This window comes from Globicephala melas, chromosome 14, assembly GCF_963455315.2.
Source record: "Globicephala melas chromosome 14, mGloMel1.2, whole genome shotgun sequence".
Taxonomy (NCBI): domain Eukaryota; kingdom Metazoa; phylum Chordata; class Mammalia; order Artiodactyla; family Delphinidae; genus Globicephala; species Globicephala melas.
In genome coordinates, this window is record NC_083327.1 from 12,000,302 (window position 1) to 12,022,978 (window position 22,677).

General features: G+C 43.9%; 1 protein-coding gene across 2 annotated transcripts in view; it reads right to left on the bottom strand.

Moving 5' to 3' along the window:
• Positions 1-1,403: 1,403 nt before the first annotated feature.
• IMPG1 (interphotoreceptor matrix proteoglycan 1) overlaps positions 1,404-22,677 on the bottom strand; it is a 92,742-nt gene continuing 71,468 nt past the window's right edge. For both annotated transcript variants that reach the window (XM_030859518.2, XM_070043485.1), the window contains 3 exons: positions 7,763-7,928; positions 2,951-3,023; positions 1,404-1,481 (listed from right to left, as the gene is read on the bottom strand). In XM_030859518.2, the coding sequence (XP_030715378.2) occupies positions 1,404-1,481; positions 2,951-3,023; positions 7,763-7,928 (317 nt within the window). The remainder of the gene's footprint in view (positions 1,482-2,950; positions 3,024-7,762; positions 7,929-22,677) is intronic.

The window sequence follows — 22,677 nt, forward strand, 5'->3', positions numbered from 1 at the left end:
CCACAGAAGATGAAGTGTTTGCCTCCTTCTCTTTCCTCCTCAAAAGCTACATTCTCTGCAGCAGTTAGAGCACAACTGAAATGTAGGTGACAGAGGGCACATTCTGGGGAGGTGATAGCATTAGATTTTCATTTTCTCTCCATGGAATTTTTCTCATATGCTACTGGCTGGCCTGTCATGCCTCTAACAAGAGTGTTTTCCTCTGGGGAGTCCCAAGGATACGGAAGTGAGCAGGTACACCTCTTGCCACCATTCTTGCTTTGTGGCACTTTATCACCATACACAAAGTCCTTATATCATAGCTCTTCACTCTGGGGACAGTTGGGCTGGGAATAGGGATGAAAGTTATGCATTTGGGAGGCCAACATGAGTGATTTTTTCATTTAAAATCATCATAATTCTAGTAAACACATTACAAATCTATAGATACAGTGCTTATCATATTGAAATTAAGGTATATTTGATAGTCGAGCATTTGAAAGAGATATGGAGGAATTTGTTTTTCATTAAATAGCACATTAAAAACTGGATGAACTGGAATACCTTGATGCCAGTCTGCCTGTGTACACACCACAGTGGGTGTCAAGGAGTATTCAATGAAGGTATCACATTGGAAGAAAACATAGTTCATCCGTGGTGGGAAACAGGAATTGGTTATGTCACAAAGTACAACCTCACTTTTTTCCCCCCAATATAGTATCTTTCTTTAAAATAGCTTTATGCAGTAACAAGAAAAGTAAGATTTTCTATGGTATGTATATCCCAGTTCTTTTCTTTAAAGGAGCAACTTAGAAATTATTGGCAACAAAATTATCCACCATGTAAGCAGGAATTTTGTATAAAACTAGTGGGCCTAAGAACTGAAGGGGCATGTGAGTTACAGACACTGAAGTGTGGAGCGTCTATAAACTCACCACAATTTACATACTATATGCATTCATCCTGCACCTCCCTGCATACGTAATCATCTTTTATGTACATTCTAACATATGAAGAGCTTTATTTCCCAGTATATCCCACCCCCCTGCCCCCAAATAATAATTTGCACTTGTTGTAAATGACCTGTGAACAATATTTTAAGGGCAGCTGGACACAAAGCTCGTTTGCTATCACCTTGATTATCACTGAGGAATAACCAAACTACATTTTACTGGTGGTGGTTTTGATTTTGATAATAAGCTGCTTTTTTTCCAGAATTTATTGGTCTTCAAGTACATGACTCTTCTGTACTTGAAATGTGATGTGTCCTGGGTCTCAGTGTTGACTACATGCCTGCATATCGATGACCAGTGGATATGCCTGCCTATGTTTTCAGAATTTTGACAGAGTGGATATAATTTTCCTTGAGAAACAAGCCATCTCTCTTGCGATAGATTAAATGATAATTTGTACATTTTCAGTTTTTAATTTCCTTCCCAATCTTGATGGTTAAATTCTTCATATCCTACAGTCAGTAATTCAGAATTTCTTTTCCTGGTTACCTGGAAGAGAAATAGTTTTAAGAGATTAAAAAATGTCACCCAAGGTCAAACCAATGGTTCATTCCAATATTACCTCTGCTGGTAGATGAGATAATATGCTTGCCATTTAGGATACATTCTTTGAAAGGTGGGAAAGATTCCTAACTTTACAACCTACTAAGAATTCTTAAACCTACTATTCTTCTTAAATCTTCTCAGACTGAATCAATCTCTTGAAGCAGGGATGGCAAATAATTTGTGAATCAAAGTCAACATGTTCCCTTCCAACCATAGCAGACATCATTACTCTAAGCTGCTTCCTCATTTGAAATGTGGTTCCTAATTCTACCTGGTACTTCCAGATTCAGTTGGTGTATACTTCATCCTGGGCATTTTATTAATATCAGATCCTGTGTCCTATTGTCATTTTATGGCCCAAGTCTGAACCTTTTCTGTCTTCTCAATTTTCTTTGTATCAGGAAGTCAAAATGGCACACATTATTCCTTGTGTGCACTTGGACACATGAACTTATGATTAGCGTTTGGTGTAATGGCCTCAGTATCCTTCTGGAGTGTATGTTGACCGTAATGACTAGTTTCAACTGCAAACTTTGCCATGATTGTTTCCATCTAGCACTATATAGAGAGACCGACCTCAGGTAGAGTGGACACTGGCTGATTACCACCCAATTTTACCATCCAAGACTAGTTATAATTTTTGAAACTAGGTAATTTTAGGCTAAAAGTTATCGAAGGTATTTTTCCAAAAGTTATTTAAAAAGCTCTACGTAGGCTATATTTAACCTGCTTATTGGTTAAGTTATTTCCCTTTGTAAAATAAAATTTAGTCAAAAAAGTTGATTGAATGGACGAATAGTTTGAAAGAGACATCTAGGACACTGGAAGGAACACTTATCTGAGGATGAACTTTTAGGAATCTTTGAGGTTACTCATTGTTCACAAATCATGTTTCTTCATATTTTTCCTTTAGCTGATTATTTGAAATAAAAATACTTTATAAGAATATATACATACATAATATACATATACATGTATATATATAATATATATACCTGTATATAGATAATTACATATACATATATTTTATATATATATATATGTCTATATATATAATTACCCAGTTCCAGGAATATAAATCATTATGAGAAATTCAGTGTTGTTGAAATGCATTTGATAAATTGCATGTATATTTTTAAAGAAGAGGTTAGGAATATTATAAAATACTTGGATTTTTTCTGTTATTTTATTGTTTTGTCTACACATTTCAGTTAATGCCAGCCCCTGTCTCTATACTTCTTGTACCAGGAAATGCCTTTTTCCCTCTGAAAATACTATATAAAAAAGCTTGGCAAATAAAGGAAAACTGCTTTTTCTTATCTCTATTTAAGAGTCAGGCCCAGAAATGTTTTTAATTTCCTTCAAAATTTATATTCAGTAATTAAAACCAACATATAAAAATGGGATTTTACCTTGTTATTTTGCTGATTTTGGAACTTTTTAACACTAGTTTCATACACTTGGTTTCTAGATTGATCTGGTGACCTGCAAAAGAAAGCAAACACAAGATATCCTGTTTCCTGGGCTTATCAACATTAAGCGCAACTATGGCTTTCTACTATTTTAGTTCTAAAATTATTAGGACAAATGAAAATAGCGTATTTTTGCAGGTGCCTCCATTAGAGTTGGAGGAGATATGCTTTGTGCACCAGCCCACCTCTGCCCCGAGTTTTGCCTTCCAGTTGGCTTTACTGTTTCATAGGCAGTGGTCTCAGAAGGAATGGACAAAGCTCACGGGAAAGATGAGTGATAACTTTATCTTGCAAGAAGTGGAGTTATTTTTAAAGTCAAATTCTGAGTTATGGTTACTGGAAAACAACTCTGCAATAATATTTTGTTCATACAGTTTTAAAAAAACTTTTTTAAAAGTTTATTTTAAAATTTGATGTATACAATTCCAGACTTTTCTATGTACATATAATTTCTGACGATACTGTATAAACATTTTGCACCTTGCTTTTTCACACTTTACATTATAAAATGGGTGTAATATTTGTGAGATATTTTATGATATATGTTCCCTTATCAGTAAACTCAGTAAACTCTTTTTTTCTCTCAACATTCTGTCCATTATAATATCAAGGAAAGGGGGAAGGAGCGTATTATTGTAGGAAGGAGGGAAACCCTGTCCGGCCCTAGTGCTTGATAGGAAGAAGGCAGAAGAGTGAGGAGCGACGCGTGGTTTGAAGAGGTTGAGTAACAAGTTCCTTGTTCCTCCTACCACCAGCTAAGGTAGCGTTTTGGGTTCCTACTTGCCCTGGTTGGGCAAATTGGAGGCTCCAAGAATACCGGGGGCCGGGACTTCCCTGGTGGCGCAGTGGTTAAAAATCCACCTGCCAATGCAGGGGACACGGTTCAATTCCTGGTCCGAGAAGATCCCACATGCCGAGGAGCAACTAAGCCGCTGAGCCACAACTACTGAGCCCACGTGCCTAGAGCCCGCGCTCCGCAACAAGAGAAGCCACCGCAATGAGAAACCCGCGCACCGCAACGGAGAGTAGCCCCCCGCTTGCCACAACTAGAGAAAGCCCGCGCAGCAACGAGGGAAGACCCAATGCAGCCAAAAAAACAAAAAACAAAAAACCTGGAGTCAGGACTAAGAGATCACAGGTGAGGGGACCATGGAAATGGAAACCTTTCAAAGGATCTTGTAAGACAAAGAGGGCCAACCCCTCTCTGCCATACATCCAGATACCACCTAGGAGACGAGAGGGGAATGGGAGAGGACCTTTGAGCCTAAATATACCAAGGGAATTGAGTTGCCTAAAGTGATTGCTTGCACTATTAATCACATGGAGTTCTTAAAAACTGGACTGGATTATATTAAACTCCAAGCTCTCCCTCTCTTATCTCCCCCTCCCCTACTATCCAGTGGAGAAAGGGCTCAAAAAGGGAAATAGGAATCGATTCTAGAGGCAAAAAAAATGGACCTCCCGCTACCCTGCCCCATCTGAGGTGTACAATGAGAGCAAACTTGTGATCTTGCTGTAGTTAAAACAAGTACTTCCATATTATTAAAACCTCCTTATACATGTCACTTTTATCATCATTTACTTAATCTGGCCCCTATGTTTGAAATGATTTTCATTATTATAAATAGTGTCAAAGAAAACACATTAGCCCTATTAAAATTTTGGACCTCAAATCTGCTCCTTTCCATTGTTAACTGGAATGATAGCTAATGATACTTATTATTCCATATATTTGCTATGCTTTTACTTACATATTAGATTGAATCATACAACATTGTCAATATTTGATGATTTCTAACTGGCAACATGGCAATGCAATACGATTGAAACTAATATACTTATAAGTACATATTTTTGTTATTGATATATTATGTAAACAGGATCTATTATCCTGAAATTTACTTTTCTCATTTAATGAAATGTCCTGGTCTTTTCCTATGGCAGTTCCAGTAGACTATATTACCGCTTTTAACTGCCATGTTCCACAGTGAATAATATACCACACTATGGACTTAACTGTTCCCCTATTGATGGGCTGTGCAATTATTTCATAATTCAAAGCAATGATACTGTGAACATTGCAAAGTGCAATGATTTTTGTAGGAATAATTGTCTAAACAATTATTTACACAGTGGAGTATCTGAGTCAAATTAAAAATTTTATAGATATTGATAAATTTCTCTTGAAAACACGTTTTTCCAATTAATACACCCAACAGCAATGCCTGATAGAAGTAGTTTTCCCTGATGTTACCCACATTGGATACTTTTGACCTCTTGCCAAACTCATGAGTAGCTAATGATATATCCTCATTGTTTTTAGATTTCCCTAATTACCGTGAGATTGAATACCTTTTCCTATGTTTCACGGGTCATTTGGATTTCTTCTATGAACTTGCCTCTATATTCTTTACTCATTTTAATATTAGTATGTTCACCTTTTATTGATGTGTAGGAGATCTTATTAGTATGAATGTTCATCCTTTGTCTATAAGTTGTAAATATTTTTCTCTCACCTTGTTGTTTATCTGTTAATTTTATTTATGGTGTGTTTTCCCCTATGGGGAAAATGTCTTCTTGGATTGAGGTCTTATTAGGGAAGCCTTTTTTTAGCCTAATTTATAGAAATATAAAAGAAATTCTTGATATTTTCATAGTTTCAATCTTTGATTTGAATTGATTTGTGTGTGGTAAGAAACTAATATTTTATTTTTCTAAATGGAAGGCCAGGTGTACTCTAATCATTATTGACAAGTCTATACTTTCCCTACTGATTTGAAATGCTTGTTAAAATAAATTCTTTGATATATAGGGCTTTGTTTGGGGCTTATATATGTTCTGTTGATCTATCGTCTAGGTCTGTGTCTATCTTAGTGCTTTAAATATTATTATTTTATGTATTTCTATCTTATAGAGCAGCCTCCCCACCATCGTACTTTAAGATTTTCTCTTGTACATTTTTATTTCCAGGGGAACTTTAGAACCAGAATGTCAAATTCCATAAAGAATTCTGTCAGGATTGAGATTAACTCAGAGAAAACTGACAGCATCATCATAATCTTCCCTTACCTGAACGGATACTCTGTGTTTTATGTTATTTGTTAAGAAGCTTTATAAATGTAATTTCATATACCTGCTGCAGCAACCCAACAGGGGTTTTTTATTGATCTCACTATCCAATGAAAAAAAATGGAGGTTTAGAGAAGTTAGGAAATTTGTTGAACGTCACCTGATTAGTAAATTGCTAAGCCAACATTTTAATCACAATTTGTCTGACTCCAGAATATTGCTTCTTAACTCTTATTGGATAATGGTCTTTAAAATGTTACTACTTTAAAGGAACAGGGTATGTTTCATCAAGAAAAGGGCTCAGTCTCTCTTGTTTCTTGTCGATTGTGGAAGCAGCTGGCCACAAGTGCCCCTGGTGGGAAATTAGGGACAGCGGCCACGAGAATGAATAAGAGGACAGTGACAAAAACAGGATGATCTAATAAAGACATGCGTCAAGGTGATCCTCGCGGAGGAAATGTTCAAGAGTGTGTGATTGGAAGCTCAGGACTGGGGAAGCTCAGGACAGGCTCGGGAGAAGACTTCTGAGGACAGAGGCCCCCCAGGCAGAGCTTCACTGGGTGACACAGGACTTGGAGAAGAATTAGGACCCACTGGATTCCCTGTTTGTTCATAAGGCAACCTATGCCCTAAAGTCTAGTTTGTGAATAGAAGGCCAATTATATCTTACTTCCTTTTCCTCCTTCTAAAGAGCTTCAGAAATGAAGGACTGATTCAACGTATAACATATCCAGAGAATGGCTTACCATGTAAACATTAAAAATGATGCTACAGGGACTTCCCTGGTGGCGCAGTGGTTGAGAATCCGCCTGCCAATGCAGGGGACACGGGTTCGAGCCCTGGTCTGGGAAGATCCCACATGCCGTGGAGCAACTAAGCCCATGAGCCACAACTACTGAGCCTGTGTGCCACAACTACTGAAACCTGCGTGCCTAGAGCCTGTGCTCTGCAACAAGAGAAGCCATCAGGATGAGAAGCCCACGCACCGCAACAAAGAGTAGCCCCCGCTCGCCGTAACTAGAGAAAGCCCGTGCACAGCAACGAAGACCCAACACAGCCAAAAATAAATTTAAAAAAAAATGATGCTACAGAAAATATTTAATGACATGGGACAATGTTCTAAGTAAAAAAAGCTGACTCTAAAAGAAGCCAGTCTAATTCCATTTTGCTTTGGAAAATTCTATGTAAAGAAGTACATCAATTAACGTGATGAATTATACAGGCTTTTAATCTTCCTTCTCGTCACTTTCTATATTTTTCAGCTTTCGTATGATGACAGCTAATGTGTTTGCAACCAGGGAAAAACTCAAATATTAGACACATAGACACCGATTAAGGTAGTAGGCCACGTGGTGTTCTGTCTTAAAGCAGATGCAGCCTCTTTTTTCTTCCCTAACTGGCTTTAATGAAATCCTGCAGAAAGGCTCAGGGCCAATGGTTCTCAAAGTGTGGTCCTGGGACCAGCAGCAGCCGTACCTGGGCCCTGCACAGACCTACCGAACCACAAACAGCCTCGCAGGGCCCAGCCATGTGTGCTTTCACAGGTTCTCTGAGAGATTCCGGTGTTCACTGAAGTTTGAGAACCATGGGTTTACGGGATTGCATGAATTCATGCTAATGATGGGTGTCTCAGAAGCCTCAGTGACTAATTCTTGGGTCTGAGTGTCGCGGTGCTAGACCCACCTGCACGGCGCTCCCTTCCCTGGGGTGTCGTCACAGTCTTCTCCGGAGGCACAGGGCCCAGGGTACCCCGCTCGGCAGCGACACTCGGCTTCCTCGGTCCACTCATTCCTCACACACTGGGCAAATTCGCCACAGGCCAGGAATTTGCAGGGGTCTGCTTGATCAGCTGTAAAAAACAGGGCAGATTTTATTGGTGCAGGGACGCCTGAGCAGTGGATCCTGCAGAAGTCAGAGATGAGGGACCACATAGATTTGCCATCACCCCACTTTGTTTTTGTTTTTGCGGTATGCGGGCCTCTCACTGTTGTGGCCTCTCCCGTTGCGGAGCAGAGGCTCTGGACGCGCAGGCTCAGCGGCCATGGCTCACGGGCCCAGCCGCTCCGCGGCATGTGGGATCTTCCCGGACCGGGGCACGAACCCGCGTCCCCTGCATCGGCAGGCGGACTCTCAATCACTGCGCCACCAGGGAAGCCCCATTAGGTTTTTTTAAAGGCAAGCATTTTCTGCAGAGATGAATTGGTGATCTTATATATTTAAGATGAGAGATACCTTAGAAGTAATAAAATAGTCATTTTTATGGACAGTTTTGAGAACTCAGGATGATTTCTTGATTTAAAAAAATCTCTTTTTCTTAGTCTCTTGTGATCCCTAAGGCCCTCATGTTAGAGGTTCTTTCCTTTGGAAAATTCAAATAGACCTCAGGTCTCTGTTCTTTTGTCATCAATTGTTCTCTTTCACTCTATTCTTATTTCTGTAAGATTGCCTCAAGTTCTTTGTAAGGTGGAGTATAAATCAGGAGAATCTCAGACAATTTAGCTCTGGAAGGTCTGTGGCCCCTGCCAGCCCCTTCCCTGTCTTTCTAGAGCTGAGCCTACCGAGCTCTCGGGCAGAGAAGCAAAAGGCCCACGTCCCCACGTGCTGATGGCAGAACCAGAACAGGCCCCTGGTCCCCAGACCACTGTTCTCTTCCGCCCAGAAGGTTTCCTGTTGAATCACATCAGCCATTTACTCTTCAGATTATTTCAATAAGCACCTATTATGTGATAGGAACTAGAGGACAGGCAGTCGGGTATGAAGCCACTCTTTCAAGAACCCTAGGGGACAATAAGACATATACACAGATGTTTCTACACAAGAAGCCCAGTATCTTGTCTAGTGTAAGGGCTCTCACTATGAGGGTATGTTAGAGAAGAGCTATCTGGGAGGGGACTGTTGAACTGTGTGTCTAAAGTGGGTTGCATTTGATGTGCAACGACTAGGAAAGGCACTCCGACTGGACCCAGCATGAGCAGAGGCACAGAGGTGGGAAAGCAACTGCCATGTGAAGAGGGGGCAGGGGAAGCCCAGCATGGAGGAGAGCAGAGACTCGTGCACACGGAGGAAGGGAATTGAGACTGGAGAGGTACGTTCAGGCCAAGCTCCGGTGGGTCTTGAAGGTCATGCTAAGGAATTTGGACCTTACAGGCAGGTGGGAGCCATGGAGGATTTGGGGGCAGGGGAGGGCTGTGATCAGACTTGTGCTTTAGAAAATATGTAAATAGAGCTTAGAAGTTTCAGAATTAGGATTGCTTCCGTGATCGTCTGGTATAGTATTTCCCAAGCGGGAACATTTGCAGAACTCCAACTGAGCAGGATTTAGTAAGTTTTATGTTAAAAATAGGTTTGGTGGCTAAATAAGTTTTTTTTTTTAAATGCTGCATGAAATAAACATAACCGGTTTCTCTCTCTTTCCCCTGGACTCTCTCTCCCTCCAGCTGCACCCCCTTCTCTTTTTACTTTTAAACCTCTTAGAGTCACTAATAAGCGAATATCTATTGCGCATCTTCGAGGCAAGGCTGGAGTCAGCCGCTTTGCCAAGTTTACTGACCACAGAAGCCCTGCAGGTGTGTGGGGTGCAGCTTGTGGGGCGAGAATTCCACGGACCCTCGTGTTCACTGTCCCGATCTAGCGCCCCCTCGTGGTGGAAAATGAGAGCTAGGGGGTTGGCTAGACGAGCCCAGGCGGAGGGAGGGCGAGAGCAGGTCCTTGAAAACATACTTTGGGGTCTCCCAGCAAAGTAGACCTGCTACGTTTTTACGTAAAGTTGTATTTCTCTGCAACTTGAGGGTCCATATGGACAGCCAGGCCTGGCTAATGCGAACGGGTTTCCCTGCCTCACAGTTCCTAAAGCTGGCCATGCGAAGGGGTCCTTGTCACTGTTTAGAAAATGACTCAGATTTACTCTGACAACCCAGGTGTTTCATGTCCAGGGCCTGGTTTAATAAATAACAGCTGTCAGCAACTTGACAGCCAGGTCTGCAGTCCTGAAAGCAAAGGCCAGAAGGGAAGAGTCAGCGTCTCCTCTGCCCTCTTTCTGCAGTGGAGAAATAGATTTACCTGGGAAAGCAGACTGAATGCACCGAGTCTACCCCTCTGAAGAGTAATAGGAAATGTGTGATAATCAGGTGAGTTTCCTGTTTAAAAAAGTGTTTCTGTTTTTTTTTGCGATACGCGGGCCTCTCACTGTTGCAGCCTCTCCTGTTGCAGAGCACAGGCTCCGGACGCGCAGGCTCAGCGGCCATGGCTCACGGGCCCAGCCGCTCCGCGGCACGTGGGATCTTCCCGGACCGGGGCACGAACCCTGCATCGGCAGGCGGACTCTCAACCTCTGCGCCACCAGGCAAGCCCAATGTTTCTGTTTTACCAATATTTCCTTCAGCCCAGCCAGGCGTAGTCTATGTCTATGTACCAGTAAAGCTGAACAGAACACAGTAAGGCAACACTGGAGAAATGAATTTATCCAAATCTGGGGGCCATCAATCGGCTATATTTGACAAACAAATGCACCTAGTTTATAGATTACTTGCTTCTCCCATGTCATTTATTTGGGACCAGCCTACAGAACAGTACAAGACTTCACGTCACCTAGTTGTTTTGGTTTGCTGTGTACGTCTTCCTGGGTCCTAAGACAGTCATTCAAATACCAAATTGGCCCTTCAAACTCTTTAGTATTAAGAATTCCAGTCCAGCTAATTGCTTTAGATTTTTATTTTATCCATATTTAAAACCTTACATTTGAGGCAGAATTTTAGAGCTAGAAGGTATTTTGGGGACCTTCTCCACTAATTTGCTCACTTTGCAGATGAGGAAGCCAAGACTCAGTGAGGTTGAATGTTGCCAAGATCAAGGCTGTTTGCGCTCAAGTCCTCCCCCTTCCCCCCGGCCCCCCCATCTTGTGGACTGTGTGAGGACAGGTTCCAGGGAAGGAAAGAGTACCAGGGGGAGCTGTTGGCCATGGTTTGTAAAGGCAATCTCAGTTAATTAGAATCGTAACAGAAGAGACGAATATTTACATTAATTTGTGAGGCAACTCTTACTGCGTCCCCTCCTATTACCTTAAAAATGTATGAAAAATTATTTTCATAAGTAAAAATGACCCTCTTTACTTACATATCATTCTTTGAGGGACACCTACAACTTTGGGCTTTAGGCTGATTCTGCAGAGGCAGGGCCATAGAAGAGGAGAGATGGTTCTACGATGGATGAAAGTTTAACTAGTAGAAGTTTCTTAAGCAAAGCTTTCCCTACGTTGTTATTTCCTTTCTTTTTCATTCTTCATTCTCCTTAGAATGATGGACTCATTCACGAGTGGACCACACAACTATTTGCCTCTTCCTTAACATAACTCCCTGGGACATGCGCAGAACAAATTGGTCTGAACTTCCTGCACTTTGCTCTTGATTTGGTCAAGATTAATAATCTCAACATTATGCAGCAACAACCTAAGATGCTCTGTTCTGAATGTGGTGTGTGGCATGGAAAAAGGGAGGACAAGACTTGAGATCAGCAGCTGGTCAGGAAGAGAACAATTAGCTGCCATTTTCTAGAAGAATCTTTTCAAGTCACTATCAGGTTGTGTGTGGATTTGAGGAAGTGAGGGCCTCATGATGCCTTAGCCTCCTGGGTTTACTTAAATCCCCTTTAAATAGATTGTTTTGATGGTGCGTACTCCCAAGAGGTTTCTCTATAAGCCTGTACCACACCCAGCAAACACCTAGTATGATTTGGGACATCCTCTGGGCTTATCATAACTGCTTGCTAGCAAAATGACTTAATATTCTATCCTTAATCCATGTGGATAGCTCTTCTGCAGAGCAAACTGGACAATCTCTCTGTAGAGGCAGCCCAGGGCACTCAGTGAGTTGACTGTGTTAGTAGCTCCTCGTTTGCAGCAGGTGGGAAAGGTCCAGGTTCATCCTGGCACTTGGTCCTTGGCTTCCCACGTGGTTTCCAAACATAGTCAGAGCACTGGTGTCATTTCATTTCAGGCCTTGTCCCTGACTTGGCCTCAGAAATCATGATCCTGAACCTCCAGCTTCGCCAGGAGAACAATGGCAATTATCTATATGAACTGGGAGCGCACATGTAATGAGGGTTACTGTTTGTTTAGCACTCTGCTGGGCACTTGAAACATGTGTCTTCATTAATATTCACAATAATCTTCCAAAGTAGGCAGTGCTGACCTCATTTTCCCAGGTAAGGAAATTGAAGCCCATTTTAGGTAGTATGACCCAAGATTAACATGTTCAGCTTTTGACATCTTTTACTGGTTTCAAATATGGGGTTTCCAGGAGGCCCTTCAGGGCTTGGAGGGGTGAATAGGGATGAGGGAGAGAGCAGTGGGGAGGCGAAACTCGCCAGCATCTCCATTCTCATTGGTTTACAAATCAGATGTCCAGGAAGGCTTTCCTCTGAACCTTAATCTCCTAACTAAAGCAAGCTCAAAACCCTCATCTGCCACTGCTCCTTCATGAGGCAGAAAGCTTCCCTTATAGAAAGCACAGTCTGATAGACAGTGGCTCCACATTTCTTTCTGTTGTTCAAATGTGACAGCAATGAACACGACTTGCGGTAATGGAGCTGCCATGTGGGGCTTGGATCATTTTGAGATTTCCAGTGCATGCACATTTTATGTGTCAGTTTCTCCCCTGGATTTGCTTCTATCATGTCTTTGGTGTGCATTTCAAAGGTCTTGAAAAGTATTCCCAGTTGCTGACTGAGGGAGGTGGTCTCTCAGTCCTACATCATGTGATCAAAACGCATTTAAATGAATACCCCCTGCCTGCAGAGGACACTTGAAAGCACTTTACAGTTATAGTTAAAAAAGATTACGATCCAGGTCATCAAGCAGCTTATAAATCCATAGGTTCCTGATGGTCCAAGACTGTCTTTTTGCCAACCCTCTGTTTCTGGTCCCAAGTGCACTCATGCCTGAAAATAGACTCTTGTTTCCCGCCAGCGCTCTGAGGGTCTCAGGCCCACCTGTCACTAACTCCGGTTCATTGCACCCACCCCTCCCCCCAGATCGTCCTGTCACTTGTACCGCATCCTTGGGGCTGAGTATTGATTGCCTTTCTGCCCTTTGCTTCATCATTCTTTACCATTTCACCATCCCCTTCCCTTGCGCGGTCCTAACACTCACGTGCTAGACCGGAAGTGAGGCATCGCCTTTAATCGGGTCCCGTCCTAGGGCAGGATTTCAGTTCAGTATGGCTGGAACTCAGGCTTCGTTTGGTCTGGCCGGGGCTGAGGGCCTGTTAGGACTTTTCTGTGGACTTTTTTTTTTTTTCCTGTTTGTTCTTTAACATTTTAATGCGATGAAACCTAGTGATCGCTAGATGGCGCTCAATAGCAAAAGAAGTAGGAATAGATTCAGGGGATGAAATGATAAGAGCCCGAACTGATTTTTGTCTGCTTAAAAGCCGCTGTGCGGAGCGCACCGGTGGAGGGAGGCGAGGTCCGCCTGGAGTTGGCGCGGTGGCAGAATCAGCTTCGGGGGACCGCTGGTAGAGCCCTTAGGACGCCGTGATCACCGCGGCAGATCGGGCCTGGCCGGCTGGGGCATGTGGTGCAAACTCCTGGATCTTTTCCCATTTCAAGAAGGCAGAGACAGGGCCCCGGAGTTCCGAGGAAGCCGCGACCCAGCCTCACGTCTGAGAGAAGTGGGGAGCTGGGGCCCCCTAACCCCCGAACAGCCTAGGCTTTGCGGTCCCGGCTTTGTTGGTGGGGAGGAGGGCGTGTCATTCCTTTCCTTGGGGCATCACGGAATGACAGCCCCACACATCCGGATCAATGGTAATCTGCAGGGCACAGGACGCACTAGCCCACCGACCGTATTTTTAGGGGCTCGCGAACGTGTTTTAAATTCTTTAAAATCAGAAGAAAAATTAATATAATCCAATCTGCATTATATCTGTCTCGATACCACCGCAGACATAAAATATAATTTTAAAGATTTCTATTAATATTAATGTTTAAAATTAATATTCATGAAGGCAAAGGGTCTAGAGCCCAGGAAATCCTCATGCAGCGCTGGTCGTCTGCCTGCTCCCTTCTTACGGCGTGAATGTCATTTTAATTCAGTGCTTGGTGCTGAGTACTTCGTCATTGAATAAATGTGGCGCCCTTCTGGGGGTTTGTGTGGGGAACCTCACCTTCCACACAGGCCCATCGGGCTTGTTTTCCCAAGTCCTGAGAACGTTCTGGGTTTGGCCGCACCTGCCGCGGAGTGAACCTGCTCAGCCCTACTGTCAATGCTGAAGCCTCCAGGAAGGCACCCTGGGCGAGAAGAGCTGGTTCTCAGCAATTATCTGTGGCCCTGGGAATGCAGGTTAGCCTCTTTGTGTCTCATTTCTCCCTTCTATAAAAAAGGGGTAATGAAAGCAGGTGATCACTAACATTCCTCCAGCTCAAATAGAAATCTCCCATTCTAGGTGTCCTACTGGAACAAAGGCATCCGGAGCTTTAGCCGGGCTCCAGAACGGTTGCGCAATTCAGTGATTAAAAGAACTTAAAAAAAATCTACATTAAAAGAACTTAAAAAAATCTACATTTAAGTTCATGTTTATTGTTTTATTGTTATTTTATTACTGGCCAAAAATATTTTGCTTATGACTTATTGCCAAAGGGTAGGATTAGAGTGAGAATAACTATTCAATGATACGTAACGCACAGCATAGTACTATGCACGTGGTTGCAGCTTAACACACGTTTGTGGAATTGAGTAAGTTATTAATGGGCCTTCTGTCTGGCTTGAAGGGGCATGCAATGAAGAAACTTAGGGTTTCATTTCAATTCTCCACCATTCTCAAGAAAACCACCACAAACTCTTTATAGGAGGCTCTCAGTAACATTTCCAGGGCAAACACACATGTCTTACCGTGGACAGAGGGTTGAAGAATTCTCGCTCAGTCATTTTTGTATCAGCTAAACTGAGGTGTTCTGGGTGCACTGATCTTAGGGCCTGTGTGTCCCAGGATGTGGAGGGGGACGGCTGACAGCAGGGGCTGTGGGAAGTGACCCTGCAGCTGGGCTGAGTCCCAGGCTTGTGTGGAGGGTTTGCATTAAGGGGTTGGATGAAGGGCTCTGGGAGTGTCGTAAGGAAGCTCCGTCGGGTGGTTCGGGTGTGAGATGAGGGCACAGGTTGAAACGCTGGAGAGGGGTGAAAGGTATGTGGCAGTCCAGCTGGTAACGGAAGCAGACATTAACAGAAAATCCCTGTGGTGGCACCCCGGGGGGGCACGGGGCAGCAGCAATGTAACCCTAGGAGACTGGCCAGAGACCTAGGAGACGGGATGGGGGAGCTGGGGAGAGTCTCCTGGAGAGAGGATTCGTGTGGCTGCCCCAGCTCGGAAGGGGCACTCCTAGCAGAGCCGATCACCAGTACATGGAAAGGGGACATTTGCAAGTTTGGGACTTTTGTTTCTGAGAGAACGATTTTTTGGGTTTTTTTGGCATTCTGGTATATGACAAAATATTGTAGGAAATTTCACTTGGTGAAATGTAGAACCTAACAGTTCATCTAGGATTAATTAGACTGAAGTGTGTTGTCACTTTTTCTAAGTAGCTTAAACAGCCTCTGTATACCCAGTAGGAGGGCTGATAAGACTCCTTTTTATAAAGAGGCAGTAGGTAGAGTTGAAGGAAACACACAAAGCTGCCTTTGAATTCCAGCTCCAGCCCTTGGTGACTCTGTGACCAGTAAAAGGTAAGTTACTTACAATTTTAGGAAACAGTTTCTCCAACTGTGTAATAGGGGGAAAATAATAACTTTGTGTAGTTAATTATTAAGATTAAAAAATAGTGTCAATCAACAGTAGCTGTTATCATTTTTATTGTCATTATTGTGATGAGTGACATCTACCATCTTCTCAGAGCTGGTGACTAAGTGCGAATCTTACAAATGATGCACTTTGCAGAGAAAATGAGTTTGCTGATCCACATTCTGGCTGGAAGCATCTAGGATGCCAGACTGTAGTTAATTTCAACCTTTACCATTTACCAGCCTTGAGTCTGCCTGTTTTTGAGGAGGACTTTTAGGAATTCAAGGAGAGAATAAGTCAGCATAAGTTATATGTAGTTTGCATGTTTGAAATCTTCAACCTGCACACCTAACTGGCATAAAAGCTCTACATGCTTCTGAAGAATTTTCACAGCAGCTTAAATGAAAGACAACTCTAGTTGCTGCGGGTGCCGGTAGAATACTGAGCAAGCCGTGATTTATTGTTTTTCGGTTGATAAATCAGATAGTTCTAACGTTGGTTTATACTTTTTATATCAGAGATGCATTTATTCAGGGAGTTTCAAAAGGTGAAAGGCAAACCGCACACAGTACCAACAGCGTGTGTGGCTTCTCCTACCTGTCTGCGCCTCTGCAGATGCCATCTGGCCTGACAAAGTGCTGACCCTCCTTTAGAGGACACAGCCAGACGGCTCGATGCTGATCTGAATGTGGGGTGAAATTCACCTGGAAATCTCATGAGGGTTTTCAGATTCTATCTTCTTTCTTCTCTTTAGTCCCAAAGTAGTAAAGGAATAATAACCCCCCCCTCCCGGCATTGCTACCATAAACCACTCTTCCACCCTGACATTAGGCCAAAAGAAAAGAAAAGCACTTGATTGGGTTTTGTTTCAAATTTTGCAAATGGAACTAAATAATTGGTCTGTCCGGGCATTGCCTATAAATATAATAAAACTGGGGCAAAGAAAAGAAATGCTACATCCTCTGACCAAGAGGGCTTTAACAGTCCCCTCAGCTCAACTAAACTTTACGCTGGCTTCTTTCTTCAACCTCCCTTTCCTTAGAGTGAAACTGAGTGGGACCCTTGTGGCTCCTGGGCATGGAAATATTTCTGTGTCCCCCATTTCTTGTAGGTAAGACTCTAGCCTCCATGACCTTCCCTGAGTTCCAAAGGGCAGAGTGGAACAGTTGCTAATCAGGGAAGGGAGGGAATGCAGAGACAGGGGAGGAGCTGTCAAGAAACAATAGCACAGCCTTGGGGCAGGGTCCTGGTTCCCCTTCAAGGGATACACATGACAATATCTTTGAGATCTTCACAGAACTAAAACCCCCAGCAAATGGAAGATGTTAGCATTCTTCATTCCAGAGAAGGCCACCTGAGGCCAGATTAAAGGAACAAGAGAAGCTTATCAAGAAAGTACATTGGCGGCTTCCCTGGTGGCGCATTGGTTGAGTGTCTGCCTGCCGATGCAGGGGACGCGGGTTCGTGCACCGGTCTGGGAAGATCCCACATGCCGCGGAGCGGCTGGGCCTCTGAGCCGTGGCCACTGAGCCTGTGCGTCCAGAGGCCACAACAGTGAGAGGCCGCGACTACATGAGACCAGATTAAAGGAATGCAGGCCCTGAACACACCCTAATCTTATCAGCAACGCTGCCCTTGAACTATTGCTATAAAACTCCTCACCAAATCCTCGCGGGTTGGGACACAGTTTTGAGGGGCATGAACCCACTGTGACCCCCTTTTGACTCGGCACCGGTGCACAGAGGCTGAGTTTTTGGCATCAAGAGCAGCCAGTTTAGAAAACTTGTAAATTCTTCCTCTGCCCCTTTGAGATGTAAATCTCTTTAGAGCTTCTTGCCAGAATGATGACTCCTTCTCCAGCTCTTTGGCCTGCTTGTGTCTTTTGGTTCGACACCCATCAAGAGGGGAACCCAGTTTTCGGGTAACACTGCCTCAGCCTGGCTTTCCCTTCCCTCCATTCTGAGCATCTTTACTCCTTGCTTAGTACCCAAAGCTGCTCTCACAGTGGAAGAAGTACCCCGCCACTCCCAGAAATGTCTGCGTTTTCCTCCTGCCCTTTCTGGAATAGCCCCTCCTTACCCTCCCTCGCCTGGGCCCACCACCATTCTACAAGGCCCAGCCCCTATGGCTGTCTGTCTAGGAAGGCTGCGGTGACATTCTCTCACCTGGGGAGAGTGAATTGCTCCCTGCTCTGTGCTTCCTAACATTTCTGTTCATATCCCGACTATAGTGTTTAGAGAGTCTCTGATTTTTTTGTACATACTTCTGTCTCTCTTGTTAGACCTTTTGCTCCTTGGGGCAGAGATGGGCTCCATCCACCTTTGGGTCCGGGGTCTAGAATAGCGCCTGGCTCTAGGCAGACGGTCCCTAAGTGCTTCCTGAAGGGATGAATGAACAGAGTCCCACATCATTTTTGCATTGTCATTTACTTGTCTGACTTTTCTGTAACAGCAAAGAGAAGGGCTGGAGAGAGCAAGAGGCTGGGAAACCTTTGATGGTTTAAGAAAAATCCCCCAATATTTGGAAATAAGGAGAAAACTGGATGACAAGTTGCCTGGTAAACAGGGATCATTGTGGGCCGACCCGGCTAAATGCCTGCATTTTTACAGCCGGCCAGCTGGATTTTTACATTTTCAAATGGTTATATAGGCACCAACATAATATCCTCAATTTTGCCTTTTGTCTCGTAAGGCCTAAAATATTCACTGTCTGGCCTTTTAAGAAACACTTTGCTGACTCCTAGAAGGAGGTAACTTGGTTTGACCTACCATTTACTATTGATTATGGCTTTTTACAACTCTATAAAGTTAGAAGCTATCGTAGAGAAAGTGGATAAGATACAATGGTTGTATTTTCTGTTTTGTATTTAGATTTCATCATTTGCTTTTGTTCTCTGTTTATATAAGATCCCTGTTTCCACATCCTCTTTAAACCAGATTTGTCATCTAACAATTTCCTTATTAATGAGTCAAATAAGACTGTGGCATATGCTCACTATCTATTCGTATGACATTCATGCTTTTCACATTTGGGGGTTTGGAGGAGGCAGGCTGGCGGCTCCCGGGCTGGGGGACATTGCACCTGAGGCGGGAGACCCTCCAGTGTTGTGTAGCCCCAGTTTTAGTCTGTTTCTTCCAAGAAAGTGGTAAGAAAAGTGCAAAGAGGTAAGACACCCCGTAACTTAGTGTTGCTGTATTTGGCCATCCTGGTTGGGAAAAGGTTGAAATGATAGGACACATTCCCCATTTTCCAAGGAAAGATTCTTGGGCTTCTCTCCCGTAGACAAGCTAGGTATTTATTCCGGATGTACAGTATTTCCCTTTCGGATCCTATTTCAAGGAGAGTTTTCTCCAGTAAGTTCAAGCAAATACTTATATGAACAAACCCGAATCAGCGAGGCTTCTTCTATTGGCTAAAATGGCCTTCGGGTGTTATCTGGGATTTTGATGGTCGGTGCCCTGACCCTGTGACCTCTCTTACTACATGCTGGGGGATGGGCGCTGCTGAGCCTCCACCGAGCCTTAGACACTAGAAAAGACCATGCCAGCAACAGAGCCAGAGGCCGCGTGTATTGGGATTTGAGTTCTTGTTCTCTAGGAAGCTGAAGTCCTTGGGGTCCAGGGACCTGAGAGGCAGCGTGAGCAGTTGGGTGCACTGGTTGCATGTACTAGCAGGATGTTTTAATCAGCTTGCCTGTCAATCACCATGACAGCTTACACTTAAATACACCACCATGAGGAGAAAATCTGGACCAGCCAGTTATGCTGAAAAACTAGAAGCAAAGTAGCTGTCATCTTCTAGATTAAAGGAATAAGAAGAAAACTACTGAATATCATATGCATATTTTCCCTTAATTTGTTTTAAAATCCAGACACCCATTTCTTCTATAATCAAATCCCCAAACTAAAATTGTACAGGAGAACTGAGGCTAGAAACACTAAGTATACAGGTGGTTTTTTTTTTTTTTAATGATCGGCATTTTACGTTTCAAGAAGTTTTATGAGATGTGCAGATTCACAGAAGTAAGAAACTAATGAACTCTGTGCAGAAGCAATGGTTGTAGCAGGCTGTGAACAGGGAAGGGCTGTGAATAGTGTGAGAACGAAGGTGGGAGCATTTGTGAGTCTGTGTCTGGGTGGGTCCCCAAGTACCTCTCTGTCTTGGGTGGCTACTTCCCTCTCTTCGGCAGCCGCCACCCTCCAAAGGTAGCTCGGGCCACTGCCACCAAAACTTTTGTGGCTGGTGTCCTGCCTCTCCGGCTCTGGTGCTGACAAAGCTTTTCTCCTTGACCAGACCCTAACTCAGGCTCCCCTAAAATTTCCAACTCGGCCTCAACTCTTGGGCTTCTGTGTTTGTCTCTTCACTGTCCACTTTTAGCACGAAAGCTGTTAAGTAGGTTTGGCCAGAATCTCCCACCCTCCATATACCTGATCCTCAGGTTCCTCATCCTCTGCTCTCTCCCAGGTGGTGTCTGATCACCTGGCCTGGCTTCTGCAAGAATCCTTTTAGGTCATTTTAGCCAGAATCCCCTCTCACCCCTGATGTTCCTTCTTAGTAATATTCCACCCACTGACCCATTCTGCTCCTTGGCTATAAATTCCCACTTGCGTGTGCTGCGCCCAGAGCTGAGTCCAATCTCTCTCCTCCACTGTGAGACTCCATTGCCGTGGTCCCTACATCCATCAAGATGGGCCCCCGGAATAAAGTCTCCCTTGGCATCTTTAACAAATGTCACTGAGTCATTGTTTCTTTAACGACGCTGGCTGTCTTCGTGGCGGCAGCAGCAGCCCAGCCCTCATACCACCAACAACCACAGGCCTCCTCACTGCCTGAGATCAGCCAGGGAGACCAGAATTCTCTACATTCATCTCTATCCCCATATTTTCCCTGTACTGTTCAGGCCTCAGGCTTCAATGAAATGGGATTTAAAGGAAAACTCAGTGCTTTCTTCTTTATGGGATGCCTCCCTGGTGATTCCCAAACTCACAGAAATTTGCAACTAAGAGTAGCGTATCAGAAAGTGCTCATTAGAAGGTCTTTGAAGGGAAAAGGCATAGCTTTGATCCCAGCATCATTGTAAGGTGACCACCCTTGGCCACAGGGCAAGTTCCTTTGGGCAGGGACTTTCATATGTTCGCTGGTTATCACCGTGGTGGATGAATGCTGACTCTTGGGTTACCCGTGTAGAAGATGGTAAGGTTCAATCCATCATCAGCCGCTTGCTGGCTACATGGGTGAATCTTCCCTTTGCCTTTTGTGAAATAACGAAACCAGCTGCGAGGGAGGAAGCCCTGCCTCCTCCCACCTTCTCCAGCTCCCTGTCCGTTGGAAGATGGCACAGTGGCTTCTCACTATAACTAGGAGCCCTTTTGGATATTAGATTTATCCGTTTTGATTTATATAGAGGAATCCATAAAGTTCTTTGCTATTTATTTTTAACTTTTATAAAATCCATATTTGGCTTTCTAATTCTGCTGTCCTCCAACCCTTTCGTTTAGGCATTACTCATGTCCTGGCTGGCTCACGACAGCCGTTCTTGGCAGACCTCATCCATCTATCCATCCAGTCATTCAATAATTCTATGAGTTCCAACGTATTAAAAATTCAGATTTTTCTGAATTCTCCAAGTATCAAGAAATAAGTAGAGTAAGGTAATGTCCCAGGTGGCCCAGCGCTCTCTGGCCCCCCCCTTGCTCTACCATTAATCAGTGTAAATTTGGCTCCAGTAGGGACTGGAACCCACGTTAGCACCATCTCATTTCTATTGCTATTGGCTTCTTAGAGGAAAAGCTACATAGCCAAACTGGTTGTGAGAAATTAGTGAAATAATTTCAGTTGAACCTCCACACAAATACCTTGTCGTGGTACTGTCATTGTTCCCACTGGTACCCTCCTCAGATCACAGATTATTAGTCAAGTTGCTAATGACGATGTTACAATATTAACCACTAACTTTTATTAGTCAACTACAGTGTGTTGAATGTTATGCTAAGTGTTGGTTAATCCTCACAGCTCTTACTACCTCCATTTTCCAGTTGTGGAGATGGAGTCCTGCTGTTAGTGAAACTGAACAGGACCCTGTAGGGCTCCTGGGCACGGAAGTCTTTCTGTGCCCCTCTCTCTTGTTTGTAGGGAATACACTCCAGCCTCCATGACCTTCCCTGAGTTCCAAAGGGCAGGTTCAAACAGATGCTAATCAGGGAAGGGAGGGGATGGTGAGATAAGGGAGGAATAGTCAAGAAACAATAGTGCAGCCTTGGGGCAGGGTCCTGGTTCCGCCTCAAGGGATACACATAACAATATCTCTCAGCTCTTCTGCAGAACTGAAACCCCCAACCAATGGAAGATGTTAGCATTCTTCCTTCTGGGGAAGATCACAGTTGATAACCTGTAGAAACTCATCAAGAGACCACCTGAGGCCAGATTAAAGGAATGCAGGCCCTGTACACACCCCATCCTTATGAGCAACCCTGCCCTTGAACCATTGCTATAAAACTCCTCACCAAATCCCCCCCCCCCACCAGGTTGGGCCACACAGTTTTGAGGGGCACGAGCCTGCTGCGTCCCCCTTTGCCTGGCAAAGCAATAAAACTATTCTTTTCTACTTCACCCAAAGCCCTGTCTCTGAGATTCGATTCCACACTGGTGCACAGAGGCAGAGTTTTTGGCATCATTAGAACACAGGATTCATGTTCAGGACCGTAGCCCACCAAGGTCATGGTTTTCTGCTGTGCTTCCTTCCAGCGTCCCCAGGGTCCCTTACACATCCCTGGCAAATACATTACCAGCTTCCTGCCCTCTATCTAAGAGGCGCCCAGTTTTCCCCTGCCTCAA